This window comes from Dunckerocampus dactyliophorus, chromosome 3 (genome assembly GCF_027744805.1).
Source record: "Dunckerocampus dactyliophorus isolate RoL2022-P2 chromosome 3, RoL_Ddac_1.1, whole genome shotgun sequence".
In the NCBI taxonomy this organism is placed as follows: Eukaryota; Metazoa; Chordata; class Actinopteri; order Syngnathiformes; family Syngnathidae; genus Dunckerocampus; species Dunckerocampus dactyliophorus.
The window spans coordinates 899034-924071 of record NC_072821.1 but is presented as its reverse complement, the minus strand read 5'-3'; the positions used below and the strand labels follow the sequence as shown (position 1 = coordinate 924071).

At 44.3% G+C, this 25038-nt stretch overlaps 4 protein-coding genes across 5 annotated transcripts in view; all 4 read right to left on the bottom strand.

Moving 5' to 3' along the window:
- LOC129178473 (uncharacterized) overlaps positions 1–25038 on the bottom strand; it is a 38097-nt gene that overhangs the window by 3822 nt on the left and 9237 nt on the right. The window contains exons 3-11 of the mRNA XM_054770746.1: positions 23711–24712; positions 19210–19416; positions 15830–16012; positions 14875–15690; positions 10768–11477; positions 10377–10488; positions 4227–5313; positions 2930–2970; positions 2086–2498 (exon numbers count right to left, since the gene is read on the bottom strand). Of these exons, the coding sequence (XP_054626721.1) occupies positions 2086–2498; positions 2930–2970; positions 4227–5313; positions 10377–10488; positions 10768–11477; positions 14875–15690; positions 15830–16012; positions 19210–19416; positions 23711–24712 (4571 nt within the window). The remainder of the gene's footprint in view (positions 1–2085; positions 2499–2929; positions 2971–4226; positions 5314–10376; positions 10489–10767; positions 11478–14874; positions 15691–15829; positions 16013–19209; positions 19417–23710; positions 24713–25038) is intronic.
- On the bottom strand, positions 260–3587 carry LOC129178083 (gastrula zinc finger protein XlCGF17.1-like). Its single transcript, XM_054769838.1, has 2 exons — positions 3178–3587; positions 260–2498 (listed from the first exon to the last, which is right to left on the bottom strand). Exons 1-2 carry the CDS (start codon positions 3194–3196, stop codon positions 1549–1551), a joined length of 969 nt encoding a protein of 322 aa, XP_054625813.1. The 5' UTR covers positions 3197–3587; the 3' UTR covers positions 260–1548.
- LOC129178079 (gastrula zinc finger protein XlCGF8.2DB-like) lies at positions 10186–14825 on the bottom strand. The gene is made up of 2 exons (XM_054769833.1): positions 13587–14825; positions 10186–11477 (listed from the first exon to the last, which is right to left on the bottom strand). Exons 1-2 carry the CDS (start codon positions 13603–13605, stop codon positions 10354–10356), a joined length of 1143 nt encoding a protein of 380 aa, XP_054625808.1. The 5' UTR covers positions 13606–14825; the 3' UTR covers positions 10186–10353.
- On the bottom strand, positions 14848–20517 carry LOC129178073 (zinc finger protein 84-like). 2 transcript variants are annotated; one of them, XM_054769826.1, is made up of 3 exons: positions 20410–20517; positions 18664–19416; positions 14848–15690 (listed from the first exon to the last, which is right to left on the bottom strand). In XM_054769826.1, exons 2-3 carry the CDS (start codon positions 19406–19408, stop codon positions 14864–14866), a joined length of 1572 nt encoding a protein of 523 aa, XP_054625801.1. In that variant the 5' UTR covers positions 19409–19416; positions 20410–20517; the 3' UTR covers positions 14848–14863. The 2 variants fall into 2 exon arrangements, with proteins under 2 accessions (XP_054625801.1, XP_054625802.1); XM_054769827.1 differs by lacking the exons at positions 18664–19416; positions 20410–20517 and adding an exon at positions 15830–16240.

The following is a 25038-nucleotide window of genomic DNA, read 5'->3' as shown; positions in this document are numbered from 1 at the left end:
CAACGACTTCTCCGACACTCGCTGTTTAGCAAACGCTGCTAACTTCCGCCTCTTCCTTCGGATGGAGAAATGACTTTCGTGAGGGCTATTGCGCATGCGCGTGTTTCAGGCCGGGGTCTTCTTATTATTGTAGGTTACCGTCGCGTGAATATACTGTGCTGTTTTGTACCTGGAGATGGGAAAAATTGTGCATGCACTTCTTTGTACTTTACATCGACTGTTCTTAATTGGAGGCGTGAATTGAAATACGTGAAGAGGTTGAATGCATTTATTTAAGACCTTACAGATATATACATTTTATGAATGCATGAATACTTCTGGATCATGTGATAATGATTTCATTTTGTTTACACACCTTTGCTTAAGGGAGGAGAAAAAAGCAAAAACTGACTTTTCAATCTTAGGATTTTGAAGTTTTGCGTGAAATGTTGCCTTTGTAACGTGGTTTGAACACAAGAAACACAAGGACTTCTCCATGTTTGCTTAAAGAACACATTATCACGTAGGAGTGGCCAAAAAAAGCAAAAAATAATCACCACAGAACGTGACATCGAGCACTGTTTATTTTAGATAGAATACGACGATGACTTAACACGAGGGGCGTCACAAGATCTCCTGACACAAGGTTTCTCGTTCAGGCATTAGGCCTGGGACGATAATGAATGAATGAATGAATCACACGATAAATGAAAATGAACTCAATCATTTTGCCGGCCTCAATATATCGCCATGTGCACGCGTGTCCGTTTTCCTCCTCTCTTGCCCCCAAACAGGCAAGAAGACGGTTCATCCTGTGCATTGGTTTCAGCAACTTGGCGGCGTGAACGGAGAGTGAGCCCTTTAGTCAGTCCTACAGGCTCTTTGCCCGGGGGGTGGAGGCGGGGCTGCTCGCATACGCATACGAGTGCAACGTAGTAGAAATTAAACTAGTAGATTGACATATACTTTTTCAAAACAACATAGGAAGTTGATTTGAGCTCTTTTGGTGGGTTGACATCAAAGGAAATTGGACAGTTTGATGTAAAAACAGTCAAGTACGACCCGGTCGCTGAGTGTTCCGAACTCCTGTTTCCATGCCAGCGTCGTATCGAGCAGAACAACGCTCAGACTGCAAGTGGCGCTGGAAAACACCTTGAATCAACAACACACAACCTTAAATTAACAGACTCGTCCTGTTCAAATATCATCGCTCGTTCTCAAATAACATTCTTAAGCGTCGTACAAGTGTAAAAAGAAGCAAAGCAGTCATTTATAGTTCAGTTCATTGTATAAAAATTAGCGCATGGTGACGCTGGAGTCTTACGGCGATTCATGAGAGTCTGCTTGCGTCCCGCCACTTCCCGTCTACAGAACTTCCTGTCCCTTTGTGGATGCTCATTCTTCTTTTGGAAGAAATAGTGCAAAAAATTGAAGACAGAAAAAGCAAAACAGACTCATCCACCTCAGCATTTTTTTGCTACGTGAAAGGTGTACACCTTAATCCACAAAATATTGGTCAAACTTTAAAAAAATACAAATAAAAAAAGTAGAATTGACTATTTCATTCCTTCATTTTCTGCCGCTCTCCTCGCCGGCACACTTGTGTTTGTTCAGCTGGTACTTATGAGAGAATCTCTCATCACATGCCTTGCAGCTGAACACCTTCTCTCCGGTGTGTCTCCTCATGTGCGTCATCAAGCTGACTTTTTGAGAAAAGGTTTTCCCACAAAACGAACAAGGAAAAGGTTTCTCGCCGGTGTGCGTCCTCATGTGTTGAACCAACGCCGAACGAACAGTGAAACTCGTTTTGCAGACTGAACAGGAGAAAGGTTTCTCTCCGGTGTGTATTCTCGTGTGTGTGATCAAATTTCCCTTAATAGAGAATCTTTTGGCACAGAATGGGCACGAAAAAGGTTTCTCTCCAGTGTGTGTTCTAGTGTGTCTCATTAAAATTCCCTTCTGGGAGAATTCTTTACCGCAAACTGAGCAGCTAAATAGTTTTTCCCCCGTGTGACATCCCATGTGCCTTTTTAAATTACTTTTGCTGCCAAAGGTTTTGTCACACTGAGAGCATTTGAAGGGTTTCCTGCCAGCGTGACGTGTCACATCAGCTTTATAGTCTTCATCGTCAGTGTCAGCAGAGTGTGACGTCGTGTCATCGCTATCTGATAGCGGCGCTAGGAGGCTGTCCCCTTGCGGTCCTCCAACGTCGGCTTCTGCCGTCATGCGTTGACAAGAGCTGCTGCTCGGCGGCTCCGCCCCTTTCCTCTCCTCACTTTGACTGTGATTAATCTGTGCCCCCTGAACTTTGTCTTCATCATCTTCACTCTTCATAGTCACACAAGTCACTGGAATCTTGCTGATGTCAGCATCCGCCTGCTGCTTTTTCCCCCGACTGATGCTGTGCTCCTCATCTTCCTCCTTAATGCGGGGCGGCTCAGACTGCTCCTCTTCTTCTTCTTTAACGTGGGGGGACTGTATCTCCTGCTCCTCCGGGGGAAGATTTTCTTCACCGACATCTGCAGGACACAAGAACACAATCACACGTTACGTTCCAAGACGCCCAGTGAATGGTGAAAAACTGCAAAATAATGAATGCGCCCTTAAAAAATACCTATTTTTGCCACCATAATATGCCTCCCACAGTTATTAAACGCATTTTAACAATATTGTAACAACACAAAGTAACAGTGAGAGACAGGAGGGCACTGGACAAACTGTTCTCCATCATGGACACCCCCCACCGACCTCTGCTCATTCTCCAACAGACTCCTCCAGTTTTGTGCCCACGGTAAACGCTACAGCAGAACATACACCTTTTTTGTCTTCATTAAATAGAAACACTGAACGTAATTAATTGGTTGATACCGCTGACCCATGCGGGGATTGGAACGCCGATATATATCTTCAAGATGAAACACTCAAAATAAAAACTAATCACCAAACTTACTGAAAAGGGGGGGAAGACTTAAGATCTGCTTCTTCCTACTCCTTTTCGGAGTAACCACGTGATGTTTCACGTGACTTGCGTGTCTGAAACAAATAAACCCAACCCTACCAACACATTGTTGTACGCGTGCTAGTTGGTCTCACGAAGTTGAATTCAAGAATTGACTTTGAAGGACAAAAACGCTCAGTTGAAAATGACAAATTTAATGAATCGAGTAGCGTTAATGCGAGAGTAAGAAGTAAACAAACCTGCTCTGTGTGACTCCATTTGAGGCAGGAGTTGACGTTGTCGCTCGTGCTCCTGTTTCGTTGGGAAATTTCCTCCTCGTCGTTTGCTATCTTTCTTTCTAACGCTACAAGTATTTCTTCTTCAACAGTTGTTAGTCACTCGTTCCCCAACGCTCTCAGACTTTGTACACATTCGCACACAATAACAACACTTGACATGTGATCCTAACTTCCGTGCCTTTTTGTTCGAAGCTAACAGGCTAACGCTACCTTGACGCGCTTTAAAACACACGTAAACGAAACAGGACAGCAATGTGGCATTTTTACTCTATTAAATATAAGACATTTGTCCCGCATGGAGAACACGCACAAATAAAAACACAACAACGAAGACTTTTTATATGGGCCACCTGCTCCTACTTAGCGACATGCTAACTTCCGCCTTTTTCTTCTTCGGCGAGTTTTTTTTGCGACTACCACAGTTGACGGCACAAAGCTGCCCTCTATGCGAGACACTCGGCTTCAACATGCAAGCGCGTTCTCCGAGTGTCGCTGATTAAAGGTGTTTTGGAATTCATCCATAAATGTAAGACTTTAGGCACCAGCAATATTAAGATTACCTTTAAATACCATCATCATTGATTTGAAATACGTGGCAAAAAAAATGTCACCAAGTGGTTCAATTGGGAGGAAGCACAGCAGCCACAAAATCAAACACCAACAGTTGCCTTTGATACTTTTATTGTTGTAAAAAATATCAAACAGCAGTTGAGAAAGTGTCACACTTTGTATGAAAACAACAAGATTCAAAAGCTCATTGCTCTTTTCTCAATTCCTCCAATAAGCTTTTAATGCAGACCCGACACAATACAGTACATCAAAGCTCTTCTTCAAAGCAGCCCGTCGTGCATTTTATGAACAAATATTGAGATTGTTCGAACGTTTCTCAGTCACTTCACAGTTAATCATCTGATGCCCGCTGAAATGAGCTCGTGTGAGGCACGCTGACGTCGCACATGGCAGCAATTTCAACTCGAAACTTTCATGTGACTTGAGCTCCATGTTTTCACACAATGTTTTTGTCAAATTGCAATTTTTTTCCAACTTCAGGTGCATTCAAATGTAGAGGTTGGTTGTATTTGTCATCCCGCAGATTAATTTGGATTGGATGTGCTGCGCACTTGTGTTTGTTCAGCTGATACTTGTAAGTGAACTTCTCATTGCACACGCTGCAACTGAAAGGTTTCTCTCCGGTGTGTTTCCTGGTGTGCGTCTTCAAGTTGCCTTTTTGAGCAAATTTCTCGCCGCAAACTGAGCAGGTGAAAGGTTTCTCGCCAGTGTGCGTTCGCGTGTGTTTCAGCAAAATGTCTTTCCTGGCAAACGTTTGTCCACAAATTTCACAGGGAAAGGGTTTTTCTCCCGTATGCGTTCTCACGTGAATCATTAGATTTCCTTTTTGAGAGAAGTTTTCTCCACAAATCGGACAGCTGAAGGGTTTCTCACCCGTGTGCCATCTCATGTGTATCACCAAATTTCCTTTCTGAGAGAATTTTTCCCCACAAATCGAGCAGGGAAAGGGTTTCTCCCCAGTGTGCTTTCTCATGTGTTTTGTTAAGTTGACTTTCTGAGAGAATCTTTCACCGCAAATTTCACAGGGAAACGGCTTCTCCCCCGTGTGTGTTCTCATGTGTATCGTCAAGGTGCCTTTGAGGGAGAAACCTCCACCGCAGATTGAACAAATGAACGGTTTCTCTCCGGTGTGGACCATCATGTGCGTTTTCAAATTCCGCTTTCTGCCAAAAGCTTTGTCACACTGAGAGCATTTAAAGCCTTTGCTGCCTTTTTGTGATCTATCCCCTTTCGGGTCTTCATCATCAGTCTGATCACTGTCGGACAGTGGAGCTAAGAGGCTGTCTGCTTCCGACCCTCTCGTCTCCACACTTTGACGGTCATCAAGCCGTGACCACTCAGCCTCATCTTCATCCTCTTCACTTTTCACAATCACACGAATCACCGGTAACGTGCTGATGTCAGCCTCCTCCTGACTGATGCTGCGCTCCTCCTCCTCCTCTTTAATGCCGGGGTGCTGTGGCTCCTCCTGTGCCACCCGGGAGCGCCGCTCCCGATGCTCAGGGGCAAGATTTTCTTCACAGACATCTGCAGGAGATGAGAACACAGGATCGGTTATTCGATAGTGATGAGCGCGTTACTCATTGACTCCGCGGTCACACACTGGTGCTGGTAAGCTGCTTCCGCGCAGACGGACAGAAACGTGCACAGTGTCTGCACCTTGCAACACCTTACAACAGTCCATGGCCATGAGGAAATGTCTGCAGCACTTTCCCCGACGACCAGGCCCCTCCGGACCAGTATGGTCCGAAAGGAAGACAACAAGACTGAGCAAATCATTCCTCCCCCACGCCTTTTCAACACAACAGAGGGGGAGTGATAAAAACACACAAGACTGGACTTATTACGTTATTATGCATTACTACTATCATTTAATATTAATATGATGTATTATTTATTTATTATTATTAACTGCAGAGACCTGGGACTAGAACAGATGATGAGCTGCCTCTTTGGGTACATTACCGGAGCATTTCAGGCACTGTTCAGTCACTGGACGGTCTCAAGTGTCAATCATTACATCAGCACCGCCAATCATTATTACCCGATCACAACCACGCTGTCATATTTACGCCGCTTGCTGATCAACAGGAAAACAAGGTGACAATAAATGTATTTAGAAGTAACGCCGCCTGACAAAAGTGACTAAAAGTGTTATTGTTTCTACAGCTCGGAAAAGTGACAAGACTTTAGTCAGGCACTGCATATGTTCTCAAAGGCTATTTATGAAACGTATTCAGCCTGGGTAAGCATACTCATTCTTCTTTTAAAAGATGAAAGGAAATGATGGCATGGTCCGCTTACATCCGAGTAACAATTCAACAAGAGTGAAAAGCTCCTAAACTTGCTGTGTTCAACATGTAACGGTTCACCCACGTTTTAATAATACAAAAAACAGACAAAATAGGTGTAATAGGAGATAGCTTTTACAGTAATATGAATGAGGGAGTAAGAGTAACAGTAATATTTAAGTAATAATTCTTAAATGATGAAAGAATGAAGAGTAAAAAAATAGTATGTGACTGTACTTTGCATTATCTTGTATAACATACTAATAGAGGAAACATCAGATTAGGCATGATGATGTCATTATTAAGGTTAAGATTAGCCATAATGATATCATAATTAAGGTTAGCTGCCCGTTTTGAACAACATTCAAAACCGCTTTCATAAGACTATCACGTGTTTCATTAATTGTTTTGGCATTGTTGTTTGATTCATGACTTTGTTTACTTTTATCACGTCAGAAACAAGCGCCGACCCAAAACGTACTCTTTTTTTTGGAGAAAGACCGAATCTAATAAGGTGTTAAAATGTAGAAAGTTATTGAACACGTGTGAGTAAAAAGTGAACAAACCTTCTCCGCGTGGCTCCATTTAAGGCTTGACAACTGCGTTCAGTAGTTGACGTCGTCGCTCGTTCTCTTCTTCGGGTCGAGAAAGTTCCTCCTCGTACTCCGCTTTCCTTCTTTCTAACACGACGAATACTTCTTCGGCAGCTGCGGCAATTAGGCGCTCATTCACCGACGCTCTCAGACTTTGTACACATTTTCTCACACGACAACGGCGGTTAGCACGCGATGCTAACTTCCGCGTCTCTTTGTTAGCAGCTAGCAGGCTAAGCTAGCGTGAGACAAGCTTCAAAGCGCGCCGTGAGCGGCGAGACTGGACACAGCTGTGATGTTTTATCGTTTTGTTTTTATGTAAGAAACTGGTTCTCCGTGAAGAAAAGCACAGTGAAAACACTCAACAGCAAAGACTTGATACGGACACAAGGCCCCTGTGAGCGATGCGCAGCTAACTTCCGCCTTTCTCTTCTTCGGTTGCTTCTTGTGGCCGCCGCCATGACGTCACAATGCTGCCATCGTTCGACTCTCTTGTGTATCTGATGATACATCTTTGGTTAGATTACTCCACCATAACTATACAATATATTGTAGATAATATATACTAATATTTGGCACAATAACAACATTCACTTTGAATCTGAGTATTCGTTTAAAATAATATCGTTGCTGAGACGTATGGATGGAGTCCATAAAATGCAATATGTGTAGATATTTCATATTTGTGACAAAACCTTGAGCCACACAGGTTCAACCGGCGAGGAGAGCACAAACCTGCATTGTGTGAATCATTTTACAACATCCTCATGCAAATACTGGACACACAGCAAACATTTCATATACACGTTCTTGTACTTCCACTCAACAGTCACGAGATGGCAGCAAAGACCGTGAAAAGTTCATTAAACGTATTTATACAGGTAGATTATTTCAACATCTGTGTATTAGGGCTTCATTTGCGGCTTTATTATTTCCATTGTAAAGAAACCCGACTTACAAGTGGACACTAGATGGCAGCAAAGGCACATTTTACGGTGCTGCAACACCCCCACTCAATTTAAAATGCTGTGTACGTCACCGGCTCAAGATTATGAAGGACACCAACACCGATAGTGGTTCACAACAACAGATTATAGAAATAAATGTCTATACTTGTCCACAATTGCGACTTAACACTCGGTCTACCAGAATTCTGCAACTACTAGAATGACCATAGCAGTCATTTTGACTCTTTGTATATACTTTGGATTATCATTAAAAAGATCTCAAAATAAATTGGTGGAATAGGTAAAAAACACATCAGGACACTAAATGAAAACTATAGTGATGGAGTGTTTGATTGAATTGACACAACAACACTTCTCTGCAATTACACATGCAAACTCCAACTGCAACCATTTTCTCTGAAGCAAGGCTAAAGCCTCCATAGCTGTCACCTTCTGTCTACTTGTCATTTTTGTCTCTCTTGGGTTTAGAGTAAAGCTATAGCTAGGTTTTAGCATCACACAGCATAAAAAACAAACAGCCAATAGAGCAGGAGGAAGGGCGGGAAAAATGTAGCAAATAGTGAAATATGACACCCCCTGTAAAAAGCAGGCAGTCAATTTGACTGCTATGGTCATTCGAGGTAGTAACACTCAGATCTCTTTTGTGTTTTGAAATTTTAATGATAAAACAAGGTTAGAATAAAATATACACACACTTAGGAAAAGTCAGGGTCCTATGGGTACATAGGTTTTTTTAAACTAAGTTATGACATTGCATGTTTTGAAAACAGTCAAAATGACTGCCTTGGGAGTTCGGGTGTTAAACTGCATCAAAATTGGCACATTTTGTCACTGACTGGTCACTCACGGCTGCCTGGTGTACACACACACACATCATTTTGTTGTTAGCAGGTAGGCTATGCATTCAATGACAGCTTACTTTAGGAGCTAAACTTTGCCAAATTGCTATCATTGGCTGACAATAAATACATCTAATACACCTGCGTGGGGTGGCAGAGGCTCAGGAGGTAGAGCAGGTGGCCCGGAAGGTTGGCGGTTCCATCCTCGCTCCCTCCACCCGGCCACCGTCGTTGTGTCCCTGGGCAAGGCACTTCACCCACCTTGCCTCCCAGTGTTGCCCACGCTGGTGTGTGAAAGTTCGGTGGCGGTCGGAGAGGCCGTGGGTGTGAATTCAGCCATGTTTCAACTTTCTTCTTGAAATGCTGACTTTTTATTTTGACATTATTCTCCTCACATTAGAACTTTTTCTGCAATGAATTCATTACTTCTCCAAAAATGAAGACCTTGTTGTTTGGTTTGTTGCTCATCTTATGACTCATAAAAAGTATTTTTTTCTTGAATATTTCAGCTTTATGCAACTAAAAGGACTTTTTTTCCTCATAATAGTGCAACTTTCTTCTCCTAATATTTTGACTTCTCTCTTGCAAAATTGCAGCTGTTGTTTCCATTTCTTCTGGGGGGCTTTTTTAATGTCACTTTTCCAATTATTTCAACTTTGTTCTTGTACATTTTTATTTGACTTTTTTTTTTTTTTTACTTTATTCCAATATTTTGACATTATTCTCCTCACATTGTAACTTTTTCTGCAATTAATTTTCCCCCAAATACGACTTTGTATTGTTGAATATTTCAACGTTCTGCTACTAAGATGACGTCGCTTTTCCTCATAAAGTTGAGACTTTTCTCTCCTAATGTTTGCCCCCATTCTTGCAGCCAACTCATTGCTCCCCCACCCGACAGGAAAACATCGTTGGTTGTTAAACGCTGATCGTCCTGACCTCCTATCCACAAGAACATGCTAGCAGGCTACTTCCAAAAATGAGCAAAAAAAGAAAGAAGAAAAAAAGCAATCCAAATGATATGTGACGTATAAGAGTATTCAAGACAAAATATGTCTGATGTATGTTAAATGTTTATAGGTGAACGATTTCATGGTGGAATTGGTTGAAAAATGTTGAAGTACTCAATTAAGATCAAAGGAATATCCTTAAGTTCATTTGTTTTCTGAAAAAATGCGAACTTGGGGACAAATTTGAAATTTTTAAATGTGAAACTTAGATACCCTTAATTGTGCCGAACAATTTGATGTTGGGATTAGTTGAAACATGTTGTGGTGGAGTAATTAAGATCAAAGGAGATCAGTAATTAAGATCAAAGGAAAAGTGGGAACGTTGGGAAAAGTTGGCATTTTTGGAATGTCAGTTGGAAGCCCTGGATGTGTGGAATGTTTGGAATGGGTTGAGAAATGTGCGAATGGTGGAAGTTTGAAAAATGGCCCATCCATTTTCAGTGGGAAAATTCTATGGAATTTTTGGAACATCTGGGAATTTTTGGACAAAACTGAAACGGTCGCACAGGATTCCCAAATGAGCCAAACGATTTGATGCTTGAATGGCGTGAATAGGAGGAGCTAGCAGACAAAAAACAGCAGAATGCATTTTTTAAAAATGGCGTAGAAACTCACATGAGGGCGTTCACACAATTACTGGGTGAGGCAAAAAGTGGCACACGTTCAATAGCGTGGTTTTAAGACCTGGGATTTATTAAACATCACAAGTAGCGGTTTACAAGAAGGAAGACGTGTTCGTGTGATTATTAAGTGTTGGTTACACATGTCTAGCGTGACAATAAAAGTGTAAGGACAAATCCACCCTCGCTGTTGTCGCACGGACCACTGGAGATGCAGCAAGTGCGTGACGTTGCTGTAAAGTTAGTTCACGTGGTGCTGCTCTTCTCACCAGCGCACTTGTGTTTGTTCAGCTGGACCTTCTGAAAGAACCTTTCGTCACACACGCTGCAGCTGAACGGTTTCTCGCCGGTGTGTTTCCTTGCGTGTATGTTTAAATTTCCCTTTTGGGCAAATTTCTCACCACAGACGGAACAAGAAAACGGTTTCTCTCCCGTGTGCGTCCTCGTGTGTTTCATCAAGCTGCCTTTCAGGGAGAAGGTTTTGCCACAAACCGAGCAGGGAAAAGGTTTCTCACCCGTGTGCGTTCTCATGTGTATAATCAAATTTCCTTTCTGGGAGAATTTTTCGCCACAAACGGAACAGGGAAACGGTTTCTCGCCAGTGTGCGTTCTCATGTGTTTCATCAAATTTCCTTTTTGAGAGAAATTCTCCCCGCACACCGAGCAGGTGAAGGGTTTCTCTCCCGTGTGCGTTCTCATGTGCGTCGTTAAGTTGACTTTCTGGGAGAATCTTTCGCCGCAAACCGAGCAAGTGAAGGGCTTCTCGCCGCTGTGCGTTCGCATGTGTATGATCAAAGTGTTTTTCAGAGCGAAACTCCCGCCACAGATGGAACAAATGAAAGGCTTCTCTCCGGTGTGGATCATCATGTGACTGATCAAATGTTCCTGCACACCAAAGCTCTTGCCACAAAAGGGGCAGATGAAGATTTCTTCCCCTTTGTGACATCTCATGTGCGACTTTAAACGCGTCACCTTGTCAAAGGTTTTGTCGCATTGAGAGCATTTCAAATGTTTGCTGTAAGTGTGACGTGTCGTGTCGGCTTTAGAGTCTTCATCTTCTGTGGCGGGAGAGGGCGACGTCGTGTCATCGCTGTCTGACAGCGGAGCCAGGAGGCTGTCTGCTTCCGGGCTTTTCTTCTCCTCGCTTTGACTGTGATCGAGCTGTGACCACCGAGCTTCCCCTTCGTCGTCTTCACCCTTCACAATCACGCGGATGACGGGGAACTCCTCCAGCCCTTCAAGCTGCTCCTCCTCCTGACCGATACTGTGCTCCTCCTCTTCCTCCTTAATGTGGCGGGGCTGTGCTCCGCCCCGCGCCACCCTGGAGCTCCACTCCTGCTGCTCGGGGGTTAGATCTTCTTCGCCGATGTCTGCAGAACACAAGACGACGACAACCTGGTCAGTCATTTTGTCTTTGTGACATTCACCAGCACGCGCCGTACGAAAAGAACCAATGAAAACACGTCTTGAAGTACCTCCAGTGGCCACTGGAGAGCACAGCTCATCACGGACTGTAGTGAGTTGACACTTGAAATGTACTGCCGTTGTTTCCTGATCGGAGGCGTAACCCGACATGGCTCCCCGGGGCAATGGACAATGAAAGCGGCATCGGAGTCGGCTTGCAGGCAACGCGGTTCCACCCCGGCCTCGAACTTCATCCAGCATCAAAACAAGCAAGCAATGCGGTTAGTTGGGAGCTCGTTTTTGTCCCACGGGGAAGCGGATATCACGTTCACGGGGCACGTACTAACTTTCTCAAGTGTCACTGAACAACTCAGCCTTGCTGCCTTTCTACAATGACAAGCGAGCACCAAGCAGCGTAAAGACTGAGCGGTGATGAGATGTGCGCTAAACAAAGGAGTGTACAATTGAAATGTTGCCAGTCGCACACAAAACACAAATACGTGACAGCGCTAATGGTGATCCAAGTTTTCATCTTCTGGCGTCTTCACTTTTCAACCGATTCCAACCGTTCAAGCATCAAATCGTTCAGCTCATTCGGGAATAGTGTGCTAGCTATTCAGATTTTGCCAAAAAAAATTCCCACATTTTGCAAAATTCCACAAACGTTTTTCCCATTGTAAATGAACGGGCCATTTTTTCAAACGTCCACCATCCGCACGTTTCTCAGCCGATTCAAACCATGAAAACATTCCACATATCCAGGCCTCCAAATATACACCCCTGTTTATTGATGAGACTGAGGTGGAGAGGGTGAAAACCTTCAAGTTCCTTGGCACACACATCAGCGAGGACCTCACCTGGTCTCACAACACCCAACAAATTCTGAAGAAGTCCCAAAGGAGACTGTACTTCCTGAGAAGACTGAGGAAATTTGGCATGTCCACCACAATCCTGAGTTGCTTCTACAGATGCACTATGGAAAGTGTCCTTACCGCCTCCATCACTGTTTGGTACGGTAACTGTACAACACGTGATAGGAAGGCACTCCAGCGGGTGATCAAGACCTCACAGAACATTGTTGGGGCAGCCCTCCCCTCACTGCAAGACATTTATACATCTAGAGTCCTACGCAGAACACACAACCTCATCAAGGACAGCACACATCCACAACACTCATTATTCACACTCCTACCGTCAGGCTGACGCTACAGGAGTTTGAAGTCCAGGACCACAAGGCTGGCAAACAGCTTTTACCCACAGGCCATCAGGCTTCTCAACGAAGCACTCGCACACGCCGCACGCAACACACGCACACACTCATAGCACTTTATTTATTTATTTATTCATATATCTGTATTAATGTCTCTTCAGTTGTTGTTGCTTAATTTATTGGTATATATGTTTATGTGTTTATGTTTCTTATGTTCTTATTCTTTTTCTTGTGTTTTCTTTCTTTTCTTGGGAGAATGAACAGAATAAGAATTTCATTGCATAGTATACAATAACTGCCTCTTTTACGATGCATATGACAATAAAGCTCTTAAATCTTGAAACTCATTTTCCACACTCCAAATATTCCAACTTTTCCCCAAACTCCCACTTTTCCTTTTCTTAATGTAATTTCCTTTGATCTTAAAGGAAATCTGCAAGACGACGGGAGGGTTCACTCTCTCCGTTCATTCCACTGTAGCGCACAGACGGCTGCAGAGTGAAGGCGCTTGTCATCCCGAACAGGAATACAAACACGAAAGCATGCACATGCCAATTTATCCTGGCAGACAAAAATGATCATAGTTGAAAAAACAAAATCATTCGATTTACTGATTATTGTGACATGGCCGAATCCTAGCTTTGTCTTAAAGGGAAAAAGGCTAATTAGTGTAATATCTAATAATACATCTCATCAATGATGAAGTCATTTGCCGAGTGTCAACAACAAGTGAACTGCGGGCCGAAAATGGCCCCCGGGCCGCACTTTATAAATCCCTGAATTAAAGGCCATTGGGTCTTATTAATACAAACATACAGTATATAAAGATATAGCAACAAAATATACCGATTAAACGTGAACAAACCTGCTCGGCGTGGCTCCATTTGAAGGTTTAAAGCAGCGTCCAGTAGTTGATGTTGTCGCCCCTTCTCCTTTTGTTCGTAAAAGTTCCTCCACGTAATCTGCTACTCTTCTTTCTAACACGACAAATATTTCTACAACAGCAGGAACGAGTCGTTCATTCACCAACGATCTCAGACTTTGTGTGATAACAACACTTAGCATGCGTTGCTAACTTCAGAGTCTTCTTTGTTAGCAGCTAGCAAGCTAAGCTAGCGGGAGACAACGTCAAAGTCAACCGAGACGAGACTACATGTTGCCACGACGACTGAAACGTAATATGCTATTAAATATGGGTCGAATGCTGAAGAAACGCGACAATTAATGCGCTGACAAACATTCAACACTTAGCTACTTCTTCCGAACGTCCGCTTTTCTCTTCTTCGACTGCGTTTGAAGGACGAGGACTCCATGACGTAACATTGCTGCCATCTTCCGGAGCGACCTTGTTACTACATTGAGCCATGTTCTCCGGTTGTACGTCCTTACTTCTTACAAGTTCTTGCAGCGTTTATGTGGCTGCAAGTGTCTTCTACAAATAAAGACAAAAGAGAAGCAGACTAAGGATATTAGCAATCAAGACTTTGTGCTGCGTTGCTAATGCACAAGCTGCAGTGACACTTAGTGGCAGAATGCTGTCCTGCGTAAGCATCCTATGCAACCACCAGCATTACAGTACAGCTTACTTAACATCACAAACAGGATTTACGTAAATTATTATTTTCATTTCATAACATTTTGACTTTTTAGAATTGTCGTTTTTTTCTGCAACGAGAGTTGTTTTTTTGTTGCTCTCACCAACACACGTTTGTTCATTTGGTACTTGGAAGAGAACCTTTCCTCACACACGTTGCAACTGCATGGCTTCTCGCCATTGCGTGTCCTTGCGTATCGTAGCGGAGAATGCTTCAAAAAGCACATGAACAGCAAAACTACCACGCTCACAAATACAAACACTTGGTTGGAGTACTCGCTAAAGACAGCGCTGGAGCTGGCAACGCCGATCCCTCCTGCTACATCTTCTTATTCGTGTCAAGAGGCAGTTAGGACGCCATCGACCGCGGCCAGGAAACAGTGAACATAAACAGTTGAGGTCTTGGAAGTCTTAGCTGGTACTATTGGACTACATTGATATTCATAATGAGTAAAAATGCCGTAAAATAGTGAATGCGATGTACTTTACTACTTGTTAATATGTCCATTTGTAAACAGCACAATCAATACACGTGGTCGATTACTCGTTTAACAGGCACACTTGTGCTTCTTAATGTTGTACTTTTCGGAGAACTTCTTCTCGCACAGGCTGCAACTGAACGGTTTCTCGCCAGTGTGCGTCCTCGCGTGTCTCATCATGTGGCCTTTCTGGGAGAATCTTTCGCCACAGACTGAGCAGGAAAAAGGTTTCTCGCCGGTGTGCGTTCTCTCGTGCCGCCGCAACGCCGAGCGGACGCCGAAGCTTTGGCCGCACGACGAGCAGGGAAACGTTTTTTCTCCCGTGTGCGTCCTCGCGTGCGCTATCAAGTTCCCCTTGACGGAGAACTTTCTGTCGCAAAACGCGCAGCTGAAGGGTTTCTCCCCCGTGTGGATCCTCACGTGTCTTTGCAAGTCGGTCTTGCTGCCGAAGGTTTTGTCACACCGCGAGCACTTCAAGTGTTTGTTGTCTGTGTGACGTTTCTCGTGCTTTTGTAAGTGGCTTTTGCTGTCAAAGATTTTGTCGCATTGAGAGCATCCAAAGTGCGTGTGTGTCACGTCAGCTTGACAGTCTTCGTCATCGACGTCAGGAGGGTGTGACGCTGCGTTGTCACCATCCGAGACCGGCGCGAAGAGGCTGCCTGCTTCTGATCTTCTCTTCGCCTCGCTTTGGCCGTGATCGCGCTGTGACCACTGAGCCTCGGCGTCGTCTTCTTCGCTTTTCACTATCACACAGGTCACTGGAAACCTGCTGACGTCAGCATCCTGCCGAGTCCACGGCTGCTCTTCCTCTTTAATGTTGGGAGGCCGCGGCTCCTGCTGCTCCACCCTGGAGATCCACCCCGGCTGCTCAGGGGGGAGATCTTCTTCACTGACGTCTGCAGGGCAGAAAAACACATGCTTTGAAAATGCCCAGGCACATATTCTTGTAGCCCCAGATAAGAATGGGAAGATATTTCATAGCTAAATGATCGAGTGTAAAGTCACTAAACACGCGAGAGTAAGGAGTAAACACACCTGCTCCGCGCGACTCCATTCGAGGCTCGAAAACAGCCGCCAGTAGCTGACGTTGTCGCTCGTTTTCATCTTTCGTTCGACAAAGTTCCTCCTCGTACTCAGCGATCGTCCTTTCCAACACTGCAAAGATTTCTGCAACGGCAGCGGCTATCCGCTCGTTCACCAACGCTCTCAGCATCTGGACTTTGCACATTTTGCTCACAATAACAACAGCGTCTGTCTACTGTCCGTTGCTAACTTCCGCCGCGTGTCGAATTTCTTCGCAGCTAACAAGCTAAACTAGCTGGAGCGGCTTCGAAATGCACTCAGACGAGACTGTAATAATACGCGATGTTTAGTTTGTGCCGAAGTAACAACACGGAACATAAAAAAACGCTACGCACGAACATCCACGATGGCTACTTGCTTAGCCGCTTGTCGCTAACTTTTGCATTTTCTTCTTCGGTGGTGTCCCATTCTCGATGCTGTTATCGTCGCCCTCTTCCGGAGACACGTGGCTCCGACTTACCTTTTTTCCAAGACCGTAAGTAGGCTATATTATGGCAATAATACAAATGACTTTTAATTTATTACAACGTATAAAGTAGACCAGGAGTGTTCAAAGTGCGGCCCAGGGGCCATTCTAAAAACATTATTTAGCAAGAAAACAAAAAACCCAACAGCAGCAGCAAAAATGAAACAATCAGCAGTAGTTTTACAAGAATAAAGTCAAAATATTGAGAGAAAAAAGTTGCAATCTAATAAGAAAAGTAAGATTATTAGAAAAAAAGTTGAAACATTCAAGAAAAAAGCCATTATTTGTTCAAAAGTCGGAATCTTAGGAGAGAAACATGAAACAACAAATAAAGTTGTAATTTTTAGAAAATTTGGTTCCGGAAAAAGTTATAATTTTATGAGGATAATGTCAAAATATTATGGGAATAAAGTAAGAATTACAAAAAGAACATTTACAGGAAGAAAGGTTAAATACTTCCATGAATCCATTTTACTCCGCTTATCCGGGTCTGGGTTGCGGGGGCAGCAGTCTTAGAAGGGAAGTCCAGACTTCCCGGCCCCCGGCCACCTCTTAATCAAGCTCCACCGGAATGACACCAAGGCGTTCCCAGGCCAGCTGTGAGACATAATCCCTCCAGCGTGTCCTAGGTCTGCCCCGGGGCCTTCCCCTGCCCGGGCATGCCTGGAACACCTCACCAGGGAGGCATGGGGACTCGATGCCCGAGCCACCTCAACTGGCTCCTCTCCATGTGAAGGAGCAGCGGCTCTACTCTGAGCCCCTCCCCCTGTCTCTTAGGGAGAGTCCAGCCAGCCTACGCAGGAAAATCATTTCAGTCGCTAGTATCCACCATCTCCTTCTTTCAGTTACGACCCAAAGCTCATGACCGTAGGTGAGGGTGGGAACATAGATGGGGGGGGTACATTGAGAGCTTTGCCTTCCGGCTCAGCTCTCTCTTCACCACGACGGTCCGGTACAGGGACCGCATTACTGCAGACGCTCCAACCTTCCCTCACTTGTGAAGAAGACCCAAGATACTTGAACTCCTCCAGCTGGGGAAAGATCTCATTCCCACCCTTGCAATCCACCCTTGAGAACGCTGAAGGTCACAGCCCGATGAGGCCATCAGGACCACATCGTCTGCAAATAGCAGAGACCAGATCCCAAGGCCCCCGAACTGGACTCCCTCCATGCCTTGGCTGCGCCTAGAAAATGTGTCCATGAAATGATGAACAGAACGGGTGAGAAAGGGCAGCCTTGGCGGAGGCCAACGTTCACCGCAAACAGGCTGGACTTCTTTCTGGCAATGCCAACCAGGCTCCTGCTCCGGTTCTACAAGGACCCAATGGCACGTAGCAGCGCCACCAATCCTGTACTTCCAAAGGACCCCCCCCCCCACAGAACACCACGAGGGACACGGTCGAATGCCTTTTCCAAGTCCACAAAGCACATGTAGACCGGTTGGGCAAACGTACCCTCCAGTACCCTTGCAAGGGTGTAGAGATGGTCCAGAGTTCCGCGACCGGGACCAAAACCACATCAACACTACAACGGTGGTACCCTTCTCTCCAGCACCCTGGAACAGACTTTCCCAGGGAGGCTGAGGAGTGTGACCCCCCTACAGTTGGAACACAACCTCCGATCACCCTTCTTGAAAAGGGAGACCACCCCGGTCTGCCACATGAACTGCCAAAAAGTGGCCTACAAGCCACACTTTGGATGTCCAGTGAACCCATTTCAAGGAGTCCGATCAGTTTCAGACCTTTGTTGAGGTTTCAAAAGCACAAATTTGAAGGTCCAAATAAAACTGTTACGCATTGGGATGAGTGGGTGTCAGATCATAAGGACTTGGCTTTGGGGCCGAGCGCAGTTGAAAAGTTTGAATCTGTTCCCAGAAGAAAAAGTGCTCATGCCATGCAATGACACATCATAATGCTTTGCCTTTGGGACATTTAATAGCACCCAGGTGTGTATCAGCTCACATGCACACAGAACAGACATGCTTACTGGAGTCACATGTTAAATTGAGAACACACATGAGAACTGGTTCGTCAGTGTCATCACACGTGATGTTATTAAGTGCTGCTCTTCTCACCAGCACACTTGTGTTTGTTCAGCTGGTACTTGTAAGTAAAGCTTTTATCACACGTATCACAACTAAATGGTTTCTCACCGGTGTGTCTTCTTGTGTGTTTCAACAAAATCCCCTTCCGGGAGAATTTCTGACCACAAAAGGAGCAGGAAAATGGTTTATCTCCAGTGTGTCTATTCATGTGCGCCATCAAATTACCTTTTTGAGAAAATCTTTCACCGCACAGTGAGCAAGTAAAAGGTTTCTCACCAGTGTGTGTTCTCGTGTGCCTCCCCAGGGCTGAACTGTCACTAAAACTTGTGTTGCACACCGAGCAGGAATATGGTTTTTCTCCGGTGTGTGTCCTTGTGTGTGCTGTCAAATGTCCCTTTGCAGAGAAAGTTTTGCCACAGATTGAACAAGAAAATGGTTTTTCTCCAGTGTGTGTTCTGGTGTGTTTCATCAAAGTACCCTTTTGAGAGAATCTGCCTCCACAAATAGAGCAGATGAACGGTTTTTCTCCTGTATGAGTCCTCATGTGGACAGTTAGATATTCCTTCAATTTGAAGCACTTGCTGCAAACCGAGCAAACGAATGGTTTTTCTCCCGTGTGGACCGTCGCGTGTCGCTTCAAAATTCTCCTTTCACCAAAAGTTTTGTCGCACTGAACGCATTTAAAGTGTTTGTTGCCCGTGTGACACAGCATATCTGCTTTAGAGTCTTCATCGTCAGTGTCAGGAGAGCGTGACGTCGTGTCGTCACTATCCGATAGGGGAGCTAGGAGGCAGTCTGCTTCTGATCTTCTTGTCTTCTCACTTTGACTGCCATCAAGCTGCGACCACTGAGCTTCGTCGTCGTCTTCACTCTTCACAATCACACAAATCACCGGGAACTTGCCGATATCAGCTTCCTCATGAGTCCACGCTTGCTCTTGCTCTTCCGCTTTGAGGTGGGGGGGCTGTGGCTCCTCCTCTTCTGATTTGATGTTGGGGGGCCGTGACTCCTCCTGCTCCATCCCGATGTCTGCAGGACCACAAAACAAAACAATATTTTTGTTGACAGGTTTATATTGTGTGTGTAAGTGAATGGACAAACAAATGTCTATATTACGTGTGTATTGTATATGAATGGACAAACAGATGTTTACATTACGTGTGTATTGTATATGAATGAACAAACAGATGTTTACATTACGTGTGTATTGTATATGAATGGACAAACAGATGTTTACATTACGTGTGTATTGTATATGAATGGACAAACAGATGTTTACATTACGTGTGTATTGTATATGAATGGACAAACAGATGTTTACATTACGTGTGTTTTGTATGTGAATGGACAAACAGATGTGGACGGTACAGTGGAACCTCATTTTTAGACAAAAGAAAGAAAAAATGATTGCCAAAAATGATCTCCGTTTGACCGTCTTTGATTTGTTGTGCATGAGAAATAATGAATGACATTTTCACTGTAAATATCAAATGTGACTTTAATATAAACACATTTTAATTCATATAAGTCTGCTTCAACAGAAAAGGGACAGGGACAACCGACACCAATGACATATCAGATGATAAGTCTGAGTTCGCGGGGTCTGTGCACAATTACTGCCCTTTTCAGCTCAAATAAAACTGCCAGTTATCGAACGTGTTTCCCCCAGTAGGCTGTAAAGGCTGCATGGTGGAATTATTGTCGTTATCATTGTCAAAACATCGCGATAACATAGCAGGCAGCGTGCAGATAAGATTCATTCTCACCTGGACACGCCTCCAAATTGTGATGTGTTTTTAATGCACATTAACCCCCCCCCACACACCAGCTCTTTTCCGACAATTATTATAAAACAAAGCGTCACTATTGTAGCTGATTCGTCGTAATTCATCAAAGTGGCAAAAGCCAATCTTGCACGCCGTGCAACAGCGGTTAAATGTAATACGACACATCATGTCACATTTCGCCTTTTCATCTTCGTAATGCCAATAAAAAGGTGAAATGAAAGAGACTCCAACATACCTCAGGACAGTTAAATGGTGCTAGCTTCCCTCTCGTCTTCTTAAACAAGGAAAACACCCCCAGGAGTAGCTTTTCTTTTCAGTCTGCTTCGTTCGCGCTGTGCTGTTGGTGTGCGTCAATCATATGTGACCGTGTCGAATTTGCAATTCACCGTAACTTTGTTCCGAGTCGAATCAGCGCGACGCGCATGCATTAGGAACCAAATAGAAAAGGACCAAAATGACATTAGTTACTTGGTATTCTCAAAGTGGATGTTTACTGCACTGCCAGCCTGAGTATTTAAATGCATCGTCACTTTCTTCACAACAATTTATTGACATTTGGAGCAAAAAGCTGAAATTTGAATGAGAGCCAATAGTATTTGATTTAGTTATATCGCACTTTTTGTAATGAAATGGAAGAAGGGAATCATTGTGTTATTTTGTTGATATTGTCTTATATTATTGTATTTATATTGTATTTTTTGCTTTCTTCTTTCATGAGCTGAACTCAAAGATCTAACACATTTTCTACGTACACAAAAGGCTAACTTGATGATGGATACTTTATTTAGCTCCAAGAGAAGCTCACGTTCCCAGCAGCTCAGCAAAAGTCGCCCAATAAACGCAATCTGTTAAAAATAAAACAAAGCAAAATAGGAGTTTAGAAAAATAGAATAATAATAAATAAATACATAACAGATCAGTTCCATCCATCTATTTTCTATACCGCTTCTCCTCATTAGGGTCGCGGAGGTATGCTGAAACCCATCCCAGCTGCCACAATAAAAGGATACGCAGTTTCATCACACAGCACAATGCCATAGATATCACAAGTGTGGAGTGTGCAATACGCACGCCGACTGCAAGAACCAAAGAACTTTGACAGTCAGAAGCCGTCTCAGGGAAGCTCATCTGCATGCCGGTCGTCCTCGTCGGGCTCTCCACACGACTTGGGTGGGCAAATGCTCACATTTGATGGCGTCTGGCACGTTGGAGAGGTGTTCTCTTCGTGGATCAATCCCACTTTTCACTGTACAGGGCAGACGGCATCGCGTGGGGGAGTGGATGTCGACGTTGTGGACCGAGTGAGCCATGGTGCCGGTGGGGTTACGGACAACAAAGCGATACATTTTATTGATGGCGTTTTGAATGCATAGAGATTTCTACTAATACGCATTCATGTCATGTCATGTCATGTCATGACTGATTTGCTAGCAGACTAGTCGCAAACTAGTTGCTCGTGGCTTGGGATCTTGTGTCTCCAAAAACAAGTTTCTCCAATGGCGTACCCACGGCAACGGGGAAAGTGGAAGTGAAATATGAAGGGTCAGCCTGGGGCACGCCTGTGCAATAATCATGCAGTCTAACCAGGATGTGATACGCCGCAGCTGTGAGGCGGATGCATGCACGCGTTTACACAGACTTTTAAGAGAAACAGGCCTTCTGTGTGCATAGAACAAAGCAAACACAAAAGTGCTGCCTTTATGTTTTTGAGTGCAAATTTTGATATCACTTTGTTTTGTTTTATGACCTCCGCCAAGCGCAGAGGTCATGTTTTTGCCAGCGTTTATCTGTTTGTGTTCAAAGTAACTAGAAAAGTTCTGAATGGATTTGGATGAAATTTTTGTGGGAAATGGGACATGGAAGAACTGAATACATTTTGGGGATCTAGGGATTTTTTTTTCAGGATTCTTTAACATTGTGAGGTAGGACCATTTTCGGCATTGGTGCATGTAACGCCAGAAAAGATGGTCAAGTTTTCAACAGGTTCTACAAAGTATAAAGACTGATCCAAAAAATGTAGGATTATTATTCTGGTGTGAATCACCATATGTGGGGGTGGGACGGGACGGGCGCTTGGCTGAGGTCTGCGCTCTCCGAGTGCTTCTCGAGTTCTGAACAGAATCACTATCAACAAATGAAAGGCAGAAATAACAGAACCACGCAAAGACCTTGAAAAACATCCAATTGAAAGTGTGTGTACGTACCTGTATTGGATTGATACCGACATTCGTAGCTGATTTAAAAGTCATTTACTGAGGTCTTCTTGGACTGTAATGAAACAAGTGTTTAATATTTTTGACAAAAGACACAGTTGTCCATGTTAAAAGATCAGTCTTTAACGACGCTGATATTTGATTTCAGTTTTGAAGAATATTCAGTCATCCCCTTGCTGTGTGGCGGTTCAAATCTCTCTCCCTCACTAGATCGTGTTTTTTCAAAAAATAATTAACTCATAAACACAGCTTGGTGATTGACTACAGCCTGTTATTAGTCCAAAAATATTGAACGGCAAGTTATATGGGAATCAGTAACGTCTTGAGACATGATGTTAGATGACATAACCTTTCACACTGCACGGCTGCTGAGCCAGCACAGCCCAGCCGACACACCATGGCTGAGATCGAATTCCGTGTGGAAGTGGTAAGTTTTTGGCTTCTTTGTCCTTCTTCCCCACTCTGTTGAAACACTTTAAGTAAACTGGAGGGGTTAACTACTTAGCTCGCCCCACACCCAACATCACAGAATTAAACAACAGGTCCAGCTTTCAACAGCCAATAACACAGCACAGGATATCACCCACCCACTGAATCAATTCCTCATTCCACTCCCGTCAAGGCAAAGACACAGAAAAATTAAGTTAAGGAGGGCCCGTCCTGGGAAAAGCCTGATCCCTGCAGCCATAGCCACCCTGAGCAGAAGGCCCCACTATGTCATTACTGTCGTTATGGGATGTGCTTTGTTGTCTTTCTAATATTGTCCCTGTAATGCACAGTTAATAAAGACAAATTTCACCCTGAGGACCAATAAATCTCATCTATTTTGCTATGCTAGCGGTGGCCGTCTGTTATGTCCCTGCAGAGAACCCGTAGCCTGTGCAATGTGATGTAAACAAAGAATAACAGAAGTGTAAAAGTGACTATTATTTCATGTCTGCAGGGCTTTAATAGTGTTAAACCCGTACTTAGAATGTCATAAACACGTTTATATGCTCTAACTATGAAAACATTCCGTTAATTACTATTGACTCCTACTTCATGGAAATTCACGTATTGCGATCGGATCTGGAACCAATTAACCACGATAAACAAGACACAACTGTATCAAAAATGTGATCTTTACATATTTACCGTAAGTCTACGGGCATGACATACGCATCTCGACTCATTTAGCAAAAATAAAAACTGCTGTTGGACCACTCGTTCTTCCAAGTGCTCCAAATGCGTCCAATTTTCTGAGCAGTTGATGCGTGCAAAGCACCACTCATCTAAAAGCCAACTTGTGTGTTTTGACAGTTCCATTCCCGCAAGGTCATTTACTGCACTTGTGTTTGCTGACGAGGTATTTCCTGGAGAATGTTTTGTCACACACGCTGCAGCTGAAAGGCTTCTCGCCGGTGTGCCTTCGTGTGTGTGACAACAAAGTGTACTTTTGAGAGAATCTTTGACCGCAAACTCTGCAAGTGAAGGGTTTCTCCCCCGTGTGTCTCCTCATGTGCTTCATCAAGCTGTCTTTGAGAGAGAATCTTTCGCCGCAAACCGAACAAGGAAAAGGTTTCTCACCGGTGTGCGTCCTCGTGTGTGTCACCAAATTGGCTTTTTGGGAGAACCACTTGCCGCAAACGGGGCAGGGAAACGGTTTCTCGCATGTGTGCGTCCTCATGCGCGCCGACGCGGAACTGTCCGCCGGGTTTGCGTCGCACACCGAGCAGGAAAAAGCTCGTTCTCCCGTGTGCGTTCTCGCGTGCCTCGTCAAATTGCATTTTTGCGAGAAGCTGTCGCCACAAAGCGAGCAAGTAAACGGTTTCTCGCTAGTGTGCGTCCTCGTGTGCCTCTCCAACGTGGAACGATCGCTAAACCTGGTGCTGCAGACTGAACACGGAAATGCGTTTTGTCCGGTGTGTATTCGTGTGTGTGTGATCAAGCTGCCTTTCAGAGCGAATCTTTTCCCACAAAACACGCAGCTGAAGGGTTTGCTGTCCGTGCCACACGTCACATCATCGTTAGAGTTGTCGTCATCGGTGTCGAGAAAGTGCGACGCTGCGTCGTCACTGTCTGATAGTGGCGCTACGAGGCTGTCTGCCTCGGATCTCCTCTTCTCCTCGCTGTGACTGCCATCGAGTTGGGACCGCTGAACTTCGTCTTCATCATCTTCACTCTTGACAATCACACGATTCGCTGCAACGTTGCTGATGTCGGCGTCTTCCTGAGCCCACACCTGCTCCTCCTCTTCCTGTTTAACGTTGGGGGGCCGTCGCTCCTCCTGCTCCACCCTGGAGCTCCACTCGCGCTGCTCGAGGGGAGGAGCCTCTTCACCGACGTCTGCAGGACACGAGGGCACAATCACATTGCAAGATCTTTGAATAAGCCGTTTTTTCTTCAAACTTTGAACCCTGCGCTACATATCCACCCGGTGCTGGCGGCAATAATACGCTTTTGTTACAAACATGAATTTGTGGAATTGAATATGGTTAAGATTCAAGAGTTTTATTGTCATATGCACAGTAAAACTGGTGGTTCTGCTATGCAATGAAATTATGAAAATAACTCTTCAAAGCATTAAAAATAATGCAAGAAAAGTATTGCTAAATAGACTTTTTTTTATTACACAACATGACCAACAATATTGTTTGGCTTTTGGAACAAAC